This window comes from Bos grunniens, chromosome 25 (assembly GCF_055505025.1).
Source record: "Bos grunniens cultivar Pamir isolate PY7600 chromosome 25, Bosgru_T2T1.0, whole genome shotgun sequence".
In the NCBI taxonomy this organism is placed as follows: domain Eukaryota; kingdom Metazoa; phylum Chordata; class Mammalia; order Artiodactyla; family Bovidae; genus Bos; species Bos grunniens.
In genome coordinates this window covers 9,269,559-9,285,654 of record NC_141189.1, presented here as the reverse complement: position 1 = coordinate 9,285,654, position 16,096 = coordinate 9,269,559, and the positions used below count along the sequence as shown (strand labels likewise).

General features: G+C 53.4%; 2 protein-coding genes, 1 long non-coding RNA gene and 1 other non-coding gene across 5 annotated transcripts; 2 read left to right on the top strand and 2 right to left on the bottom strand.

The window, feature by feature from the left end:
* The first annotated feature begins 46 nt into the window (after nucleotides 1–46).
* Nucleotides 47–918, top strand: LOC147344988 (uncharacterized). The gene is made up of 2 exons (XR_015154440.1): nucleotides 47–164; nucleotides 574–918. It is a non-coding gene; the product is annotated as an uncharacterized LOC147344988 (long non-coding RNA).
* A 4,698-nt stretch (nucleotides 919–5,616) lies between these two features.
* On the top strand, nucleotides 5,617–8,072 carry ABHD11 (abhydrolase domain containing 11). 2 transcript variants are annotated; one of them, XM_086374543.1, is made up of 6 exons: nucleotides 5,617–5,790; nucleotides 5,964–6,099; nucleotides 6,782–6,955; nucleotides 7,103–7,273; nucleotides 7,373–7,554; nucleotides 7,783–8,072. In XM_086374543.1, the coding sequence occupies exons 1-6, from the start codon at nucleotides 5,675–5,677 to the stop codon at nucleotides 7,913–7,915; spliced, it is 912 nt and encodes a 303-aa protein (XP_086230669.1). In that variant the 5' UTR covers nucleotides 5,617–5,674; the 3' UTR covers nucleotides 7,916–8,072. The 2 variants fall into 2 exon arrangements, with proteins under 2 accessions (XP_086230669.1, XP_086230670.1); XM_086374544.1 differs by lacking the exon at nucleotides 6,782–6,955.
* On the bottom strand, nucleotides 8,033–14,399 carry LOC147344985 (BICD family-like cargo adapter 1). The gene is made up of 5 exons (XM_086375593.1): nucleotides 14,319–14,399; nucleotides 9,086–9,196; nucleotides 8,685–8,779; nucleotides 8,324–8,444; nucleotides 8,033–8,238 (listed from the first exon to the last, which is right to left on the bottom strand). The coding sequence occupies exons 1-5, from the start codon at nucleotides 14,397–14,399 to the stop codon at nucleotides 8,092–8,094; spliced, it is 555 nt and encodes a 184-aa protein (XP_086231719.1). The 3' UTR covers nucleotides 8,033–8,091.
* TRNAQ-UUG (transfer RNA glutamine (anticodon UUG)) lies at nucleotides 10,919–10,998 on the bottom strand. Its single transcript is given in 2 exon segments — nucleotides 10,919–10,953; nucleotides 10,962–10,998. It is a non-coding gene; the product is annotated as a tRNA-Gln (tRNA).
* Nucleotides 14,400–16,096: the final 1,697 nt, after the last annotated feature.

Here is a 16,096-nt window from a genome sequence, read left to right as displayed (position 1 = left end):
CTCTCCTTTGCATATTTACTGGGCGTGTGATCACACATCCGTTCATGTCTTCCCCACCGTCAGGTGTGTGAGTGGATCGGAGTTCTCCCCTGCATCTGCAGTGCCTGGCACAGAAGGCTCCAAAATGAAATGAAAGCTCCAAAATGCAGGCAGAGGAGGCTCATGTGCGTTATGCTGGCTGTTGTTTCTCAAGGGGAGTGTAGGGGAGTGTAGGCTGCTGATTTCAAAACACAGACTCCTCCACCCTCAAAAGAGGAGGTGTCCTCACTCGACCTACTTTAAGAATCTGTGTGTGTGATGAGGCTGTTACTGGGAGTACAGTGTGCACGTGAGGTAGGAAAAATGTTGACAAAAGTTAGCAGGGCCTGTCGGGGGTTCTGGAGCAGGGCCTGTCGGGGGTTCTGGAGCAAGGAGCCAGTAGGTGAAAGCAGGAGACGAGGAGCTGGGGGCCGGCGGGAAGCTTAGAGGGGAGGACTCACAGGTCAGGCCTGGAGGTGGCAGAAAGTGTCCCCAGAGGTGTTCTGGACAGCAGGACTGGAGGATGATAACGTGCAGTCTCTTTCCTCTGCACAGGTCCCCAGGAGTCTCCTCGCCATCTGCTCCAAAGAAAAGAAATAACAAACCAGGGGTGGGTGTCAGTCGCTCAGTCCTGTCCAACTCTGCGATCCCATGGACTGTAGTCGGCCAGGCTCCTCTGTCCACAGGATTTCCCAGGCCGGAATGCTGGAGTGGGTTGCCATTTCCTTCTTCAGGGGATCTTCCCGACCCTGGGATTGAACCCGGGTCTCCTGCATTGCAGGTGGGTTCTTTATCACGGAGCCACCAGGGAAGCTCTCACTAACACACATCCACTGTGGTGTGGCTCATTAGTCTGTTGTTCAGTTCACTGGCTGTCTTCAGAAAGGTGTTAGATGCTCAGTCGTGTCCAGCTGTTTGTGACCCCACGGACTGTAACCCGCCAGGCTCCTCTGTCCGTGGAATTCTCCAGGCCAGAATACTGGAATGGGTTGCCATGCCCTTCTCCAGGGGATCTTCCCAGCCCAGGGATCAAACCCTGTTCTCCTGCATTGCAGGCAGATGTTTTTTGACTGCCTGAGCCACTGAGGAAACCCCGCCCCCCGCCCCCGAGCCCCCACCCCGCTGCCCCATCTCCAGAACGGTGCCTGTGTCTATAAAGGCGAGAGGCTCCAGGAATATCTGTCGATTGTTGAATGAAGGCAGGCAGGAGCAAACGTTCTCAAAGTGTTCCCTGAGTGTGTGTGTGGTGGGGCGGAGGCACAGGGGATTACTACTGCTCCTGTGTGGATTAAACAAGACAAAGTCTTGGCAATTTAATACCCTGGGGCTCAAAATCTAGGAAGAGAGAAGCTGGGTTGAGGATGGGGAGTGTTGTGGGAAGAGGCCAGACGGGTGTCACAGGGTGAGCGGGGCCACTCACTGGGGCAGACCCAGGGGAAACCGTAAGGGGTCTCTCAGGAGCCTCAGCGACCCCAGCCTGACTGACTGACACCCCTACCCTATGGGGCAGTTGTGGGGGGGGCAGGAATTTGCCCTGGTGACCTCCCCAGGCACACTCCTGTCACCATGGTGATCAATCGCAAAACAAGCAGCTTGATTGTCCCTGCTCAGCGGGGCAGGTGAAACCCCGGCCACGTGACCGATACTGGGCCAGGTGCGGTTAAGGGACACCCGCCGCCTCCCTGTCTTAACCCATTCAACACCTCAGTGTCCCTGCCGCTGCAGGCCCCACCCTCCTGGCTCTCCGTCCCCAGCCAGATGGGTGGTGACGAAATCCCCGGAGCACTGACTGGGAGTCACAACCCGGGAAGGACTTCGGGCTGGGCCAAGCGGGGACTGTGTGACTGCAGCTGGGTCACTTCACCCCCCGCGTCTCCGTTCTCTCAGCAGTAAAATGAGGGTGCTAACACCCTCCCCCTTCCCAGGGAGGTTGGACCACTGGAACAGAGATGCGGAAGTGGAAAGCCATCGCAGACATAGAGCATCCTCGTTCTGTACCCCGCTTCTTCCCTTTCATCAGCCTCAGTATATCAGGGGCTTGCCACTTTCCCCAAGAGGGAGACCCTCACCAACCGCCAGCGAGTCCACTGGCCCATTCCTGACATGCTGGAAGGGAGGGGTGGGCAGCCCTCAGGTGGACCCCTCCCCAACACCCCATCATCAGAGTCCCTCCAAGGTAGCGAAAACCCCTCTCCTGGCCCCACAGCTTTTTCTGGAGTGTTCAAGTGAAAACCTCAAGCCAACTGGTTTTTCTGCTTGCCAGCCAGCCAGGCCCTAACCAGCCACGTGATACAGCTGGGGCCCAGAACTCAGAAACATCTCAAGACTGCTTCTGCCCCTAGACCCAGGGCTCCAGCCGGAGGCAGATGGTCAAGGGCTGAGGGCCAGGTTCAGGTTACCCAGTTAGACAGCAGGCTGAGGTGGGGTGGGGACTCACTTGAAACCACCTTTGAAATGTTACGCTTCTGAATCACTAACATGACGTCAACCCCCTTCCCATTTACCCACCAATTCTAGAAAAACATCCTGCCCATTCTCCTCCAAGGACCCCTCCCAGACCTTAGGCCAACCCCCTCTCCAGTGCTCAGATGTTTTCCTCACTCCCCTAATGACTATGCTGGCAACAAATGATTACACCACCTGGTGTGTTTAGAGTCCCCAATGACCTCAGAGCCCTCCCCAGATTAGAACAAAACACCGGCCTATCACCAGCTGGCTCAAGATGGGGGCCACTTTATTAGGCAAGGCATTGATGATGCCATGTAATTAGGATGCTTGTAACTGTACTGACTCCATCAGGCTTGTCCTAAGGAGGTAGGGGAGAAGCCAGTGTAACCCTGGCTGGCCCAGGTACCATGTCCTTGAAGGAGTGACCCAGCCACCAGCTGAACTGACACCTAAGCCTCAGCTGGTGCCTGACTCTCTCCATGATCATTAAGTAAAATTACTATTGCTCTTTGCACCAGATGAACAAAACATGACCAGGGGCTTCCAGGAACATCCAGCCTATGGTGGACATATAGAAGGTCGGACTCTTGACAAATGCTTTGAGAACATGGGGTGGAAGAGATTAGTTTCAACTGGGTAAATCTGGAGAGGTTTGAGAAAAAGGTGGCAGTTATCCTGGACCTTAAAAGATGTGGAGGATGGCCAACTGGCTATTTGGATGGTGGCACAGCACTGAAAGCAGGAGAAGGGGATGACAGAGGACGAGATGGTTGGACGGCATCACCAACCCAATGGACATGAGTTTGAGCAAGTTCCGGGAGATGGTGAAGGACAGAGAAGCCTGGTGTGCTGCAGTCCACAGGGTCGCAGAGTCAGACAAGACTGAGTGACTGAAGAACAACACAGCTCCCCAGTGGGAAGTAGCAGGGGTTTTTGTAGCCACGGGTTCCAGGAAACAAACTCACTCAGAAGGACAATGCAGATAGTGGAGTGAAGTTTATTACACCGGCGGGCCCAAGGCAGAGTCTCCTCTTAGCCAAGGACCCCAACCAGTTTTTGTGAAAACCTTATATACCCTAAGTGTACGTGCCCAAACCCACGTCCCCAAATTCCCTGAAACTAGTCTGAACAAAGGAAGAGAAAGATACAAAGTTAACCCACGATTCATATGCCTTAAGTCTGGGTAGTTAACAGTGGACAATTATCAATAGGCCTGTGGTCATACCCCAATAAGCATAATAGAACTTATGATTCTATTTGGTTACACAGATAATTAGGGTATTCTTTTAGGCAATGGAGAGTCTAGGTATGAGCCCTGGGGTTCTTCCATCCGGGGTGCCTGGTTTTCCAGTTGGTATGTCATTTCCATAGATACTGGGCGTAGAGCTCAAAGTCCACAGCCCGGCCCAAGATGAAGTCCTGCTTTCAAGATGGAGCCTGTTCTGTCTGTTTCCTCCTTCAGGGTAAGGACCTGAAGGGAGGTGTGTAGTGTAGTCTTTAGGGGTGCCTGGTTGGTCTGCACCACATGCCTTATAGGATCTTAGTTCCCCAACAGAAATTGACTCAGGACCCTCACCAGTGAGAACGCAGAGTCCTAACCACTGGACCACCAGGGAATTCCCCTTGATGTTTGTTTGTTTTTAAACAGATAAGCTATTTTATTTGTTTGGCTGTCTTTGGTCTTAGCATGCAGGATCTTTAATCCTCGTTTCAGCATGCAGGATCATATATATATATATATATAATTTCATTTGCTTGTTTTTGGCTGTGCTGGGTCTTCGTTGTTGCACGGGCTTTTCTCTAGTTGCAGCGAGTGGGGGGCTACACTTTGTTGCAATTCAAGGGCTTCTCATTGTGGTGGCTTCTCTTGTTGCAGCTCCTGGGCTCTAGGACACAGGCTCAATAGTTACAGCGCAGGGGACCAGTTACTCCGTAAAATGTGGGATCTTCCCAGACCAGGGATAAGACTGGCATCTATTGCATCGCAGGCAGAGATTCTCCACCACTGAGCCACCAGGGAAGCCCATGCAGAATCTTTGTTGCAGCATGTTCCCTAACCAGGTGTCAAACCCAGGCCTCTGCATTGGGAGCACAGTCTTAGCCACTGGCCCACCAAGGAAGTCCCTCCCCTGATGGTTTCTGAGCAGAAGAATGCCTTAGAAAGAGCAGCTACTCTTGTAACTGCTGAAGGCTCTACTGCTGCGGAAGCCAGCTGAGACCTGAGACGTCGCCACTGCCACATTAGCCCAGACAAAGAAGAGAACATGGCAGCCCGTCAGGGTTCCAAAAAGGGGGTGACATCCCTGCACGATGTGCTGAGCGGGTGGGAGGATTATTTATTATTTCTCTGCTGATAAATGGGGGGCGTGGTGAGCACAGCTGAACCCAATACAGCTCAGTGCACTAAGCAAATGCCCTCTCTAGTACAAACAACTGGCCTCCCACCTTGACTCGAAGACCAGAGATTCCGGTTCTACTGCTTGTAAAAGTTATTTGCCTCGGTTTCCCCATCTGTAAAGGGCGGGGAGGCGGGAAGGTTGGAGACGACCTCCAGAGTCTCTCCGAGCTCCTTCTAGAGTCGACTTCAAGATTAGTGAGAGTTGTTCTGCTCCTTCCGGCCTGCCTGGGCCCGCGGCAGTGGAGCACGGCGCCTCCAAGCTGGCGTCTCGGCGAGGGGAGCCACTCCGGCCGCCGCCCGCCGCACAGAAAATACCGCATCTACCCAAGCCGGCGCTAGAGGGCAGAGGAGCAGGCCGCAGCAGGGCCAGGCCGGACTTCAGCGGATTGCCAAGGATCTGCCCCGCGACCAGAGTTCAAGCCCAAACCCCGTGACTACATCCTGAGCGACCGAGACCAGACTCCAAAACGAAAGCTCTGATTCCCGGCATAGGTTCTCCACTTGGGAGGAGCCGAGAGGGAGCTCAGCGTGGCGGGGTCAGGGTGTTGGGTGGCTCCGCCCGGAGCGTGGCGAGGGGCGGGGCTCTCGCCTGTGGGCGTGGCACCCGCAGGGTTACGTACGGGCGAAAGGGGCGGAGCCTAGAAGAGAGACATGTTTCCGGGATTACGTAAGGAGACGTGAGCGAAGGCGGGGCGCTCCGCGCTAGGGGGCGGGGAGAAGCCGGAGCTCCGGCCGGAATTGGGCGAGGCCCTGAGCGAGGCGGAGCCAAGGGGACAGCACGAGGTGCGCGCCGGGTAGCAGATCCTGGAGATGCTCCGCTGGACGCGTGCTTGGACGGCCCCCTATAGGGGGATCGGCCTCTCCAATTCGAGCTTCTCCAGACTGCCTATAGCACCCAGCAGCAGTCAAGGCGGCACCGAGCCGAGGTCAGTCAAGGGCGTCCGCTGGGAGGCCGTCCCTCTCTCCTCCCCCCGCGACCCCCCGCCCCCCGAGTTTGTCCCAGTTGGCTCCGCTTCCTCCGCTTGGGCCCTCCCTCTCCCAGGCCACTCGCTTCCCCTGCTGGCTCAGACACTTCTCCCACCCTCGTTCCTCCCGCCAGACCGGTGCGGCTTTCCTACAAGCTTCTGGACGGCGAGGCAGCTAGCCCCGCCCTTGTCTTTCTGCATGGGCTCTTCGGCAGCAAAACCAACTTCAACTTCGTCGCCAAGGCCCTGGCTCAGCAGACAGGCCGGAGGGTGAGCTTCTGGAGTCGGCGGGGCCCTGAGGGAGGTGGGGTCTGGGTGGGCGGGGCCCTAGAGGAGGCCGAGGTGTGGCCAGCTTCTCTGTCCCTAGCGCTTGGGAGCGGCGGGTCTCTCTGATAAGAAATCAAAGAAGAGATTGACCTTCTGAGGTTGGAGGCCCCAGGGCAGACCCAGGCCCACGACGAACCCCATTCATTCCCTGGTGCTTTCACCCACCCAGTCCTTCATTCGTATTATAGATCTCCGTCTGTGTGATCCACCCTGACTTAGCCTCTGCTCTCAGATACCTAGGCACCAACATCCTGCCCGCTAAGGGGGCCAGACCCTGCTTGTTCACCAGGGGATGACGGGCTTTCCACCTCCTGCAGCTGCCCGCCCTGCTGTGCTCCAGCTGTTGCCAGTTCTTGCTGTCTGCTTTCTCTGTAGCTGCCAGCCAGCTAGGCCAAATGTCTGGAGATGTGGTCACACTCCTTGGGCCTTCTGGCACAGTGGCTCCGGTTCTTCATCTGGGCCACCAAGGTCTGAGAACGGGGGTCTTCTCACCATCCGGGCCCTTTCCCCCTTCTGGATCTCCCCCACCCCGGGCTCTCCACCTCCCTCAGCCTGCAGATCTGCCAGGCTTTTGGCTCTGCCCTGACTGGATGCTAGCGCTGCTCCCCACCTCCCGCTTCCCCAGGTGCTGACAGTGGATGCTCGGAACCATGGTGAGAGCTCCCACAGCCCAGACATGAGCTACGAGGCCATGAGCAAGGATCTGCAAGACCTCCTACCCCACCTGGGCCTGGTGCCCTGCGTCCTCATTGGCCACAGCATGGGAGGCAGGACCGCCATGCTGCTGGCACTTCAGAGGGTGAGCCGTCTCTCTCCAGGGCTTCCTCCTATCTGTTGTCGACCCTGAGCGCTCAGCAGGCAGCCTGGAACTCCAGCGAGCCTTGGATGGCCGAGTTCCAGATCCAGGAACCTGCCCTAAGGTACCCAGTCTGCTTCTCTCCCGCAGCCAGAGCTGGTGGAGCGCCTGATTGCCGTGGACATCAGCCAAGTGGAAACCACATCCAGCTCGAACTTTCCAAACTACATTGCAGCCATGAGGGCCGTGGACATGGCGAATGAGGCGTCCCTTTCCGGCGCCCGAAAACTGGCCGATGAAAGGCTCCGCTCTGTTATCCAGGTAATGCACGCAAGCCCCTGCGTGGTGTGGGCAGAGGAAGAGTGGCAGCCCCAGGCCTCACACAGAACCTCCCACCCCGCAACTGCGGGACCCCCACAGAGCGCGAGCATTCGGCAGTTGCTGCTCACCAACCTGGTGGAGGTGGACGGGCGCTTCGTGTGGAGGCTGAACTTGGACGCCTTGGCCCAGCACTTGGACAAGATCTTGGACTTCCCCGCACGACAAGAAACCTACTCTGGGCCAACCCTCTTCCTCCGGGGTGGAAACTCTCAATTCCTGCTGTAAGCCAGGCTGGGTGGTAGGGACGGGCATACCCGACTTACCCAGCCCCTCAGCCTGCCTTGGGGAGGGCTGGGGTGTGGGTAAGGGGTGCCTGAAAACCGGAAACACCACTGGGCACATAGACTCACGTGGTTCTCCCTCTTTCCCCGCTTGGCCTCTGTGTCCCTCCTTCTCTCTCCACTTTCCTCCTGTCATCCCTTCTCGGCTGCCTTCTCTCTGGTGTTCAGTCCCAGCCACTACCCTGAGATTAGGCGGCTGTTTCCTCGGGCCCAGATGCAGACTGTGCCGAACGCTGGCCACTGGGTCCATAGCGACCGCCCACAGGACTTCATGGCGGCAGTCCAAAGCTTCCTGGCCTAAGGGTTGCTGGCCAGAGGGGACGTGAAACCCCAGGCGTCAAGGCTCTGTATCCTGCTCCTTGTTTCTGTACAGAAGCACTCAGGTGGGCACTCCAAGGGCATGAGGATTCAGAAGGGGTCAGACCTCAAACTTTAATGAATAAAGACACTCCTCCCAAGGTCTTGGGCTGAGCTTTCTCACCGCCAGCGTCCCCACCGACTCAGGGGGAATCGGATCCAGGGGGTCCTGGCAGTTCCAGGGTCCGCGGGGGCTCCCGGAGCGCCCCGGGACTCTCTCTGCAGCTGACTCTCAACCTGCTGCCTCACCAGCCATTGCATGTCCTCCTGGGGGCCAGGAGAGCAGGGTCAGGGGCCAGGCCTGTGCTTGTCTGGCCCTGCCTCCCAGGCCCGGCCGGCACACCCACCTTACCTCCCAGGCCTCCACCTCCTGCCTCAGTCTCAGCTTCTCCTCCAGAACTTCCAGCAGTTGGGCCTCCACAGCACGCAGCTTGGCTCTGCAGGTGTCCAGCTCAGCCTCCACGGCCCGCTTCCTGATGGGGGCAGAGAGCAGCCTGAGGCTCAGGCCCTGCAGACATGATTCTGGGCCCTGGGGGTGGACCAGTGTGGCCACAGCCCCCTGCCTTGGGACAGTATTCGTACAAGTATCTATGCAGCTTTCCTCCCAGGAATGCCCGACTTCCCCGCTTCCCCGCTTCCCCTCCTGGCAGGACAGAGCCTCGATGGGGAGCCATCCACCGCCCTCCCAACCCCCGCAAGCAGCTGCCTCTCACTTGGCGATAGCGTCATCTCGCTCCCGGAGGACCTGGTCCAGCGAAGGCTCTGTCTGGGTGTCCCCCAGTGCTCCAGCTGCTTGGGATTCCTGGCTCTGCAGTCGGGCAACAGAGGAGGGAACAGGGGTTTCTGGGTCTTGCCTGGATGAGGTGCCCCACGTGGCCCTTCTGCCCTGACCTTGATCCTGATGCCGATGTCAGGAGGGGAAGGGTCTGAGACACTTTGCACCTGCCCGCCAGTGCCCTAGTCTCTGCTTCCTGCTGAGGGGATAGTAGGTGTGGCCCCCCTCTTTCCACCTAACAGGGAGCAGAGGGGCTGGGTGTTTGGACCCCCAGGGAGGAAAGGCATTCTTATCCGATCCCCACGAAAGGGGCGAAGTGGCTTCCGAAGGACAACTTACCCCTCGAGGGCCCCAGACTGAGAGGGTGGCCTGGCGACTGGGACTCTTGTCAGCGGGGTGGGGCAGGCGGAGGACATGGCCCTTTGCCCTTGCTTCCTGTCCGGGCACTCCCTGTCAGGCCCCACCCCCGGCCGGCTGGCCGTGCCCTTGTCTCCCCTCCTGGAACCCTCTGGCCAGACCCAGTTTTCTCAGCCCCTTCCTTGCCCAGTCATTCGTGCCCTGCACCTCAAGGGGGCGCTCCACTCATATCAGGAAATGAGAAAGGAGCGTGAGAGCCTGTGCTCAGTGACTTAAGTCCTGTCAGACTCTGTGACCCTGTGGACTGCAGCACCCAGGCTCCTCTGTCCATGGGATTCTCCAGGGAAGAATAATGGAGTGGGTTGCCATTTCCTCCTCCAGGGGATCTTCCTGATCCGGGGATCAAACCCACGTCTCCTGCAGCTCCTTCATTGACAGGCAGATTCTTCACCACTGAGCCACCTGGGAAGCCAGATGAGAAAGGAGGGACAGAGCCCAGCTGGCTCCAGTGCTGAGACTGGTGCCCCACCCCCCTATCCTGCAGAGCTGGCATCCTGGAACCCTGAATGAACGGCATCATCCATATAACCAGAACCAGAAGGGAAATAGGTCTAACTAGGCAAATTTCTCCTAACATCTTAGCAAAAACAGTTCCCATTTGGGGATTCCCAGGCAGTCTAGTGGTTAGGGCTCCATGCTCTCACTGCCAGGGGCTTAGGTTCAATCTCTTGTCAGAGAACTAAAATCCCACAAGTTGCATAGCAAAAAAAAAAAATTCTAACATCTTGAACATCCATCCTCCCTAGAAATATCCTCCAGTATTCCTACATTATTGCTCATTATCCCCTGAATACTCCCCACATTCTGATCCTGGAGCGTGGGTGGGGATGGGGAGGTCTCGGAATCTCAGTATCCCACACCTTCCTAGCTGCAACCGCTGAGTGCCCAGGTGACATCAAAGATATAAAAGGGCTTCCCCTTTGAGAGACCTCTGCAGCACATGTCCACCTTGGACATTAGACCCTCGGTCCTGCTCTAAACAGTATATCCTTCTTCCAAGGTCCCCACTAGGAAGCTCCCTGCAGACATGACTCCTGGTGGTCCGTGGGTCCCACTCAGCCAGGTGCACCTCCAACAGCCAGACATCCCAGTTTCTTTGACTGAACCCCAGTGAAGAGGTAGAACTGAGCTGTACCCCTAAACACCCCTTTTGTGGAAGTTTGCATTCAGTGTATTTCCGGAGGAGGCTACTCTGTCATGATCCAGACAGGACCCCTGCTCTCGGAACTCTGGGTATTATCAGAGAAGGGTGTTAGAGAGCCCAGGGACAGGGGGAGCACAGAGGGCCCTCACATCCAGTCATGGGGATTCCACAGGAGCTTGTCTGAAAATGAGTCCTGAAGGCCAGCCGGAGTCAGCCAGAAGGGCTAACATTCATGCCAGGCTAAAATTCATGATGTTTATTTTAACTTTTTTCTTTGAAACAATTTCAAACTGTAATGTCCCCCCCCAAAAAAAATTCCTTTTAGGGTAAAAAAAAAAAAAAAAAAATCTAGTGTAAAACATTGCTCCCAGTTGTCACATCTCTCTCCCTCAATCTAGAACAACTTTGCAACCTTTCTTTGAATTTTGACCTTGGCGTGTTTGAAGATTACAGGGAAGTTATTTTGTAGACTGGCCTGTTCTTTGATATGGGTTTGTTCGTTCCTCCCGCACATTTAAACAACTGTTACACATTTTGGGCAGAAATATCACAAAAAAAAGATGCTGTGGGTTTTTTTGTTTTGCTGCACCGCGGAGCCTGTGGGATCTTAGTTCCCTGAACGGGGATTGAACCCAAGCCATGGCAGTGAAAGCGCCAAAGTGCCAAGTCCTAACCACTGGACCACCAGGGAATTCCCGATGCTGTGTTCTTACATCCAGTATCATTTGGAACCATGACTGGTGGTGCTGGTAATATTGATCATTTGATCATAATTAGTATTGAGAAAATGAGGTATTTTATGATCATAGGTTTCAGCATCCATTGATGTATCTTGTCTGAATTAATACAATGGCTTGCAAATGGAGTTTTCCAGTTTAATAATTTCTTCCGCATTTATTAGTTGGCCTTCTATTATTAATATAAAGAAGAACTTTTACTTCACCCCATTTATTCATTTTACTTATGTCAGGTGGACTTGTGATATTCTAATATATTCAGTAGGCTATAACACATTCTTATCATTTATTTTGATGCTCATATTGTCCAGAACTGGTCAGTGGGTACCCCTTACTGACCTCTTCATTTTAATGTGTCACATCCTTCTTTGGAATCTTCCATTCTTTCTGGCTCAAGAAGATATTCCAGGTTCACCTTATTTTCCCCTGCCCCCAGCCCTAGAATTATCCATTTTGGCAAGAATACCTATTTCTTTTTGGTGGTGAATAGTATTTAGAAACCAAGATGTGGGTGTTAGTTGTGCTCAATGCAGTTAAGGTAACGTCTCCTGCCAGGCCCACTCAGTAGACTCACATTCTCCATACACACATAAACATGCACATTTATACCTCTGTTCCTTCATCTGTGTGAGAGTTAATTTTGTGTGTCAACTTAGGACTGAGTCACTGGATGCCCAGTTATCTGGTTAAACATTACTTCCGGGTGTGTCAGTGAGGGTGTTTCCAGAAGAGATTAGCATTTGACTTGGTGGCCTGAATAAAACGGTGGCCCTCCCCAAGATGGACAGGAATCATCCAACCCATTGAGGGCCTGAATAGAACAAAAAGCCAGAGGAAAGTCTAAATTCTCTCTTCCAGCCTGTTGAGCTGAGATCTTGGTCTTCTCCTGCCCTTGGGCTGGTACTTGCACCACCAGGGCACTGCCCCTTCTCAGGCCTATTTTCTCAGTCTGGAACTCCAGCACCCCGCTTTCCAAGTCTCCAGCTTGCAGACAGCAGACTGTGAGACTTCTCAGCCTCCATAATGGCATGAGTCAATTCCTCATAATAAAATTTCTTTCTCTATATTTATCATATTGGTTTTGGTTCTCCAAAAACCCAAACAAATACAACTTCCATGTATTGAAAGATAGTGGTCATTCAGACATTACGTTCCAGTCCAGTGGCACTGGGTTCATCATAGCTTTCCCCCTTTCCAGATTTTTACTCCCTTTTCCCCAGTTGTCTTCAATACATTCTTGTAATTTGTTCAATGTATGTAGCTAATCCTATATATAGGTAATCCCCTGAGACAACAGGCTGCCCCTGACTTAAATGCCCTCCTTTCAAGGGGTTGGGCCCAGCAGAGCTTCCTTCTCACCCCACCCCAATCCTATCTGCATACATGGCCCTGGCTGCCATTGGGCTATCAGACATTTCTAAGAGATTTTTTTTCCGGGGTCGGGGGGGGAGGTAGTGCTTCACTATATGTGGGATCTTAGTTCCCTAACCAGGGATAAAACCCACGCCCACTGCACTGGAAGACAAGACCTAACCACTGGACCACCAGGGAAGGCCCTCTAAGAGCCTTATATTCATTCATTCCACAGGTATTTACTGAGCACCTACTATTGCTTCAGGCTGTTTCCCGGTGATGGAAAGCAGGAAGACAGACAAAGTTCCCTGGCCTCCCGAGCTCACGTTCTAGTGAAGGGAGACAGATGATAAACAAAAAAGTACACCAGATGGTAAGAAGTTCTGTGAAGAAAGAGAAGGAGAATAAGAAAAGACTAGGAGACTGCTAGTTTATGTAATTCTGTGCTACCCTGCTGCTGCTGCTAAGTCACTTCAGTCGTGTCCGACTCAGTGCGACCCCATAGACAGCAGCCCACTAGGCTCCTCTGTCCCTGGGATTCTCCAGGCAAGAACACTGGAGTGGGTTGCCATTTCCTTCTCCAATGCATGAAAGTGAAAAGTGAAAGTGAAGTCGCTCAGTTGTGTCCAACTCTTCGAGACCCCATGGACTGCAGCCCACCAGGCTCCTCCGTCCATGGGCCCTAGGGAAACTGCAAATATTAACCTATCACTTAGATGAAAAATAGCCATTCTCATGACTTGAATAATAATTTTTCCAGCAACAGCATCATTTATGAATTCAAAAGGTCTGTATTTCCACACACAAGTGAAGATGATACATTCGAGAAAACTGTATGGGGGAAGTCAAACGAGGGGCTGGGTATGGCTCATGGCAGATGCCAATGAGCAGCACAAATGCAAGTGAAGGGTTTAAATCAACTTTCACAAACCGTGAGCATGGAAAAGAATTGCCTTTGAAATAAAGTTATTCTTAAAAATATGTGCTTTAAAATCTTACAATTTGAAAAAAAATAACTTTAAATATGAAATGTTTTCACTAAATATCATAACCAGGGAGTTACGTGTTTCATCTGCATCCCTAAATGTTTTAATTAGAATAGTGGGCCAAATTCCTTTTTTAAAAATATCTTGTTGGGAAAAGGAGGGCAATGTATTCAAGCATATTGTCAATTCCATCACCCACCCTACCTCCAGTATCACGTGCTGAGCAGTGAGACTCCTTCCCCAGCTGCCTACTCCCTGAGTCTCCCTCCTCCACTGCACCCCCAGCATGGCTGAGCCCAAGCCTCAAGACTGAACTGGAAGATGGTTACAGGTTGACGGTGGGCTGGGAGTCTGGAGCTTGGAAGAAGAAGGAGAGCTGCCTGCTGGGCAGGGCCAGGCTTGGTGGTCAAAACAGCTTGGGTTGCAAGGGCTAGGTGGCTTAGAAACCATGTCACCTAACCCTCAATGCCTGCTGTGCGTTTACCTCTCTGAGCCTCATCGTCTCGTCTGTGAATTGAAACTAAGGAGGGCGTCCCTGATAGGGTCACAGTAAGGGTGAGGCTTACACAATGGCCAGCACTTTGTACAACAATGGGCCGGGGCCAGACTACCCAGGAGAGGAGAAAGAAGGAGAAATCCTGCCAGAAAGCAGCAGAAAAGCCACAATGGAGAATATTGACCACACACACACACACACACACACACACACTTCCCCCAGCCATGGAGCCTGGGTCAGCTGCCTCTTCCTGCTCTGCAGCCCCCACAAGTTGGCCCCAAGGACAGTTCTGCTCCCAAATCCTATATAAACTGCCTCCATTCCTCCTCCTGACCCCAACAGCCCCTAGACTTCCCCATCATTGTCTTGTCATGGTCAGGGTGTCTCTCCCACCAGTCTGGAGGACAGGTGATGATTGTCTTCATCCCAACCTGGGCACACAGGTGCTCCAAGGCAAGGGCATGGCCGAGGCAACACCGGCTTTGCCCAGCAGGTGGCAGCAGTTGCCAATATCAGCCATCTGGTGGGCAAGGACCGCCACCTGCTCCCTCCCAGCCTGTAAAATGGAAACCCCAAACTGTGCCTGGGCTTAGAGGGCTTCCAGATGCCCAACCTGTCCCTGCTCCTTTACAGGAACACAGTTCATCCACACGTGCCAATGTTTATCGCTTACTCCGCAAACACACTTTCTGTGCCATTCCTGGGGAATCAACAGGAGCCTGACCCAGTTCCTTCCCTTGTGCTGCTGAATTGCACAGTCGTGTCCCACTCTTTGTGACCCCACGGACTGTAGCCGACCAGGCTCCTCTGTCCATGGGATTCTCCAGGCAAGAATCCTGGAGTGGGTTGCCATACCCTCCTCCAGCGGATCTTTCCAACCCAGGGATCAAACCCGAGTCTCATATCTCCTGCATTGGCAGGCAGGTTCTTTACCACTAGCACCCCCTGGGAAGCCCCTCCTTTCCTTTAGGTGTCCCCATCCAAAGAGGGGACAGACACCTAACACACACTATATCCAAACAGTACAATAAGTGCTGTAGTCAGGATAAATACTAAGATCCCACAAGCTTCGTGGTGCAGGCAAAAAAAAAAGTATCCAGGGGAATTCCCTGGAGGTCCAGTGGTTAGGACTCAACCCTTTCACTACCATAGCCTGGTTTCAATTCCTGGTCAGGGATCTTAAGTCCCACAAGCCACAAGATGCAGCCAATAAGTAAAGCTAAATAAATTTTTAAAAATGTTTCCAGGATGTGACCACTTCTCATCACCACCACTGCCATCACCTTTGTCCCAGCCACACACACAATAGCAATCACTTCCTAAATACATCCCTGCTTCCTCCTATGTCCTCTTCCATCCATTCTCCACCCAGCAATCAGAGTGATCCTGCTGAAGTCCAAGATGGATCAGGTCCTCTGCTCAAAACCCTCTGGGGGCTCCCATCCCTCTCAGAGGCAAAGTCAAGGGACACAGTCCCTTTCAAGGCCCCTCCATCTACTCTGATACCACCTCCTTGGAGCTCTTCCTCACCTACCACGTTCCAGGCATCCTCACCTCCTTACTGTCTCTCTCATATGCCAGGCATACTCCCTGCTCCTGGCCATTGCACCTGATGCTTCCTCGCCAGAATGCTCTTCCCCCAGAGATCGATGTGGCTCCCTCCCTCAAAGCCAGCACCCTAACCCTTCTGTCCTACTTTATCTTCTCCATAACTTATTATCACCATTATATATGTTGTTTATTTATCATCTCTTTCCTCTCCCAGAACCCCATGAGCACAAGGACTTTTGTCTGTCACGTGTCCAACATCTAGAATAACCAGTACATAGTAGATGCTCAGTGACAGTGTCAGTCGCTCAGGGCTTCCCAGATGGCGCTAGTGGTAAAGAATCTACCTGTCAATGCAGGAGATGTTAAAAGACACAGGTTTGATCCTTGGCTAGAGAAGATCCCCTGGAGGAGGGCATGGCAACCCACTCCAGTATTCTTGCCTGGAGAATCCCACGGACAGAGGTGCCCAGCGGGCTTCAGTCCATAGGGTTGGAAAGAGTTGGACACGACTGAAGCAACTTAGCAGAGCACAGTATATGCTCAATGAATACTTTTTGATTAAGGGAGTGAAAGTTGGACCTTTGATTGCCTTCCAACCTTGTCTGCATGATGAAGTTTAACATTCAAGGCCTCTCTCACTGGTGTTATCTCCCACCCACGCTTACC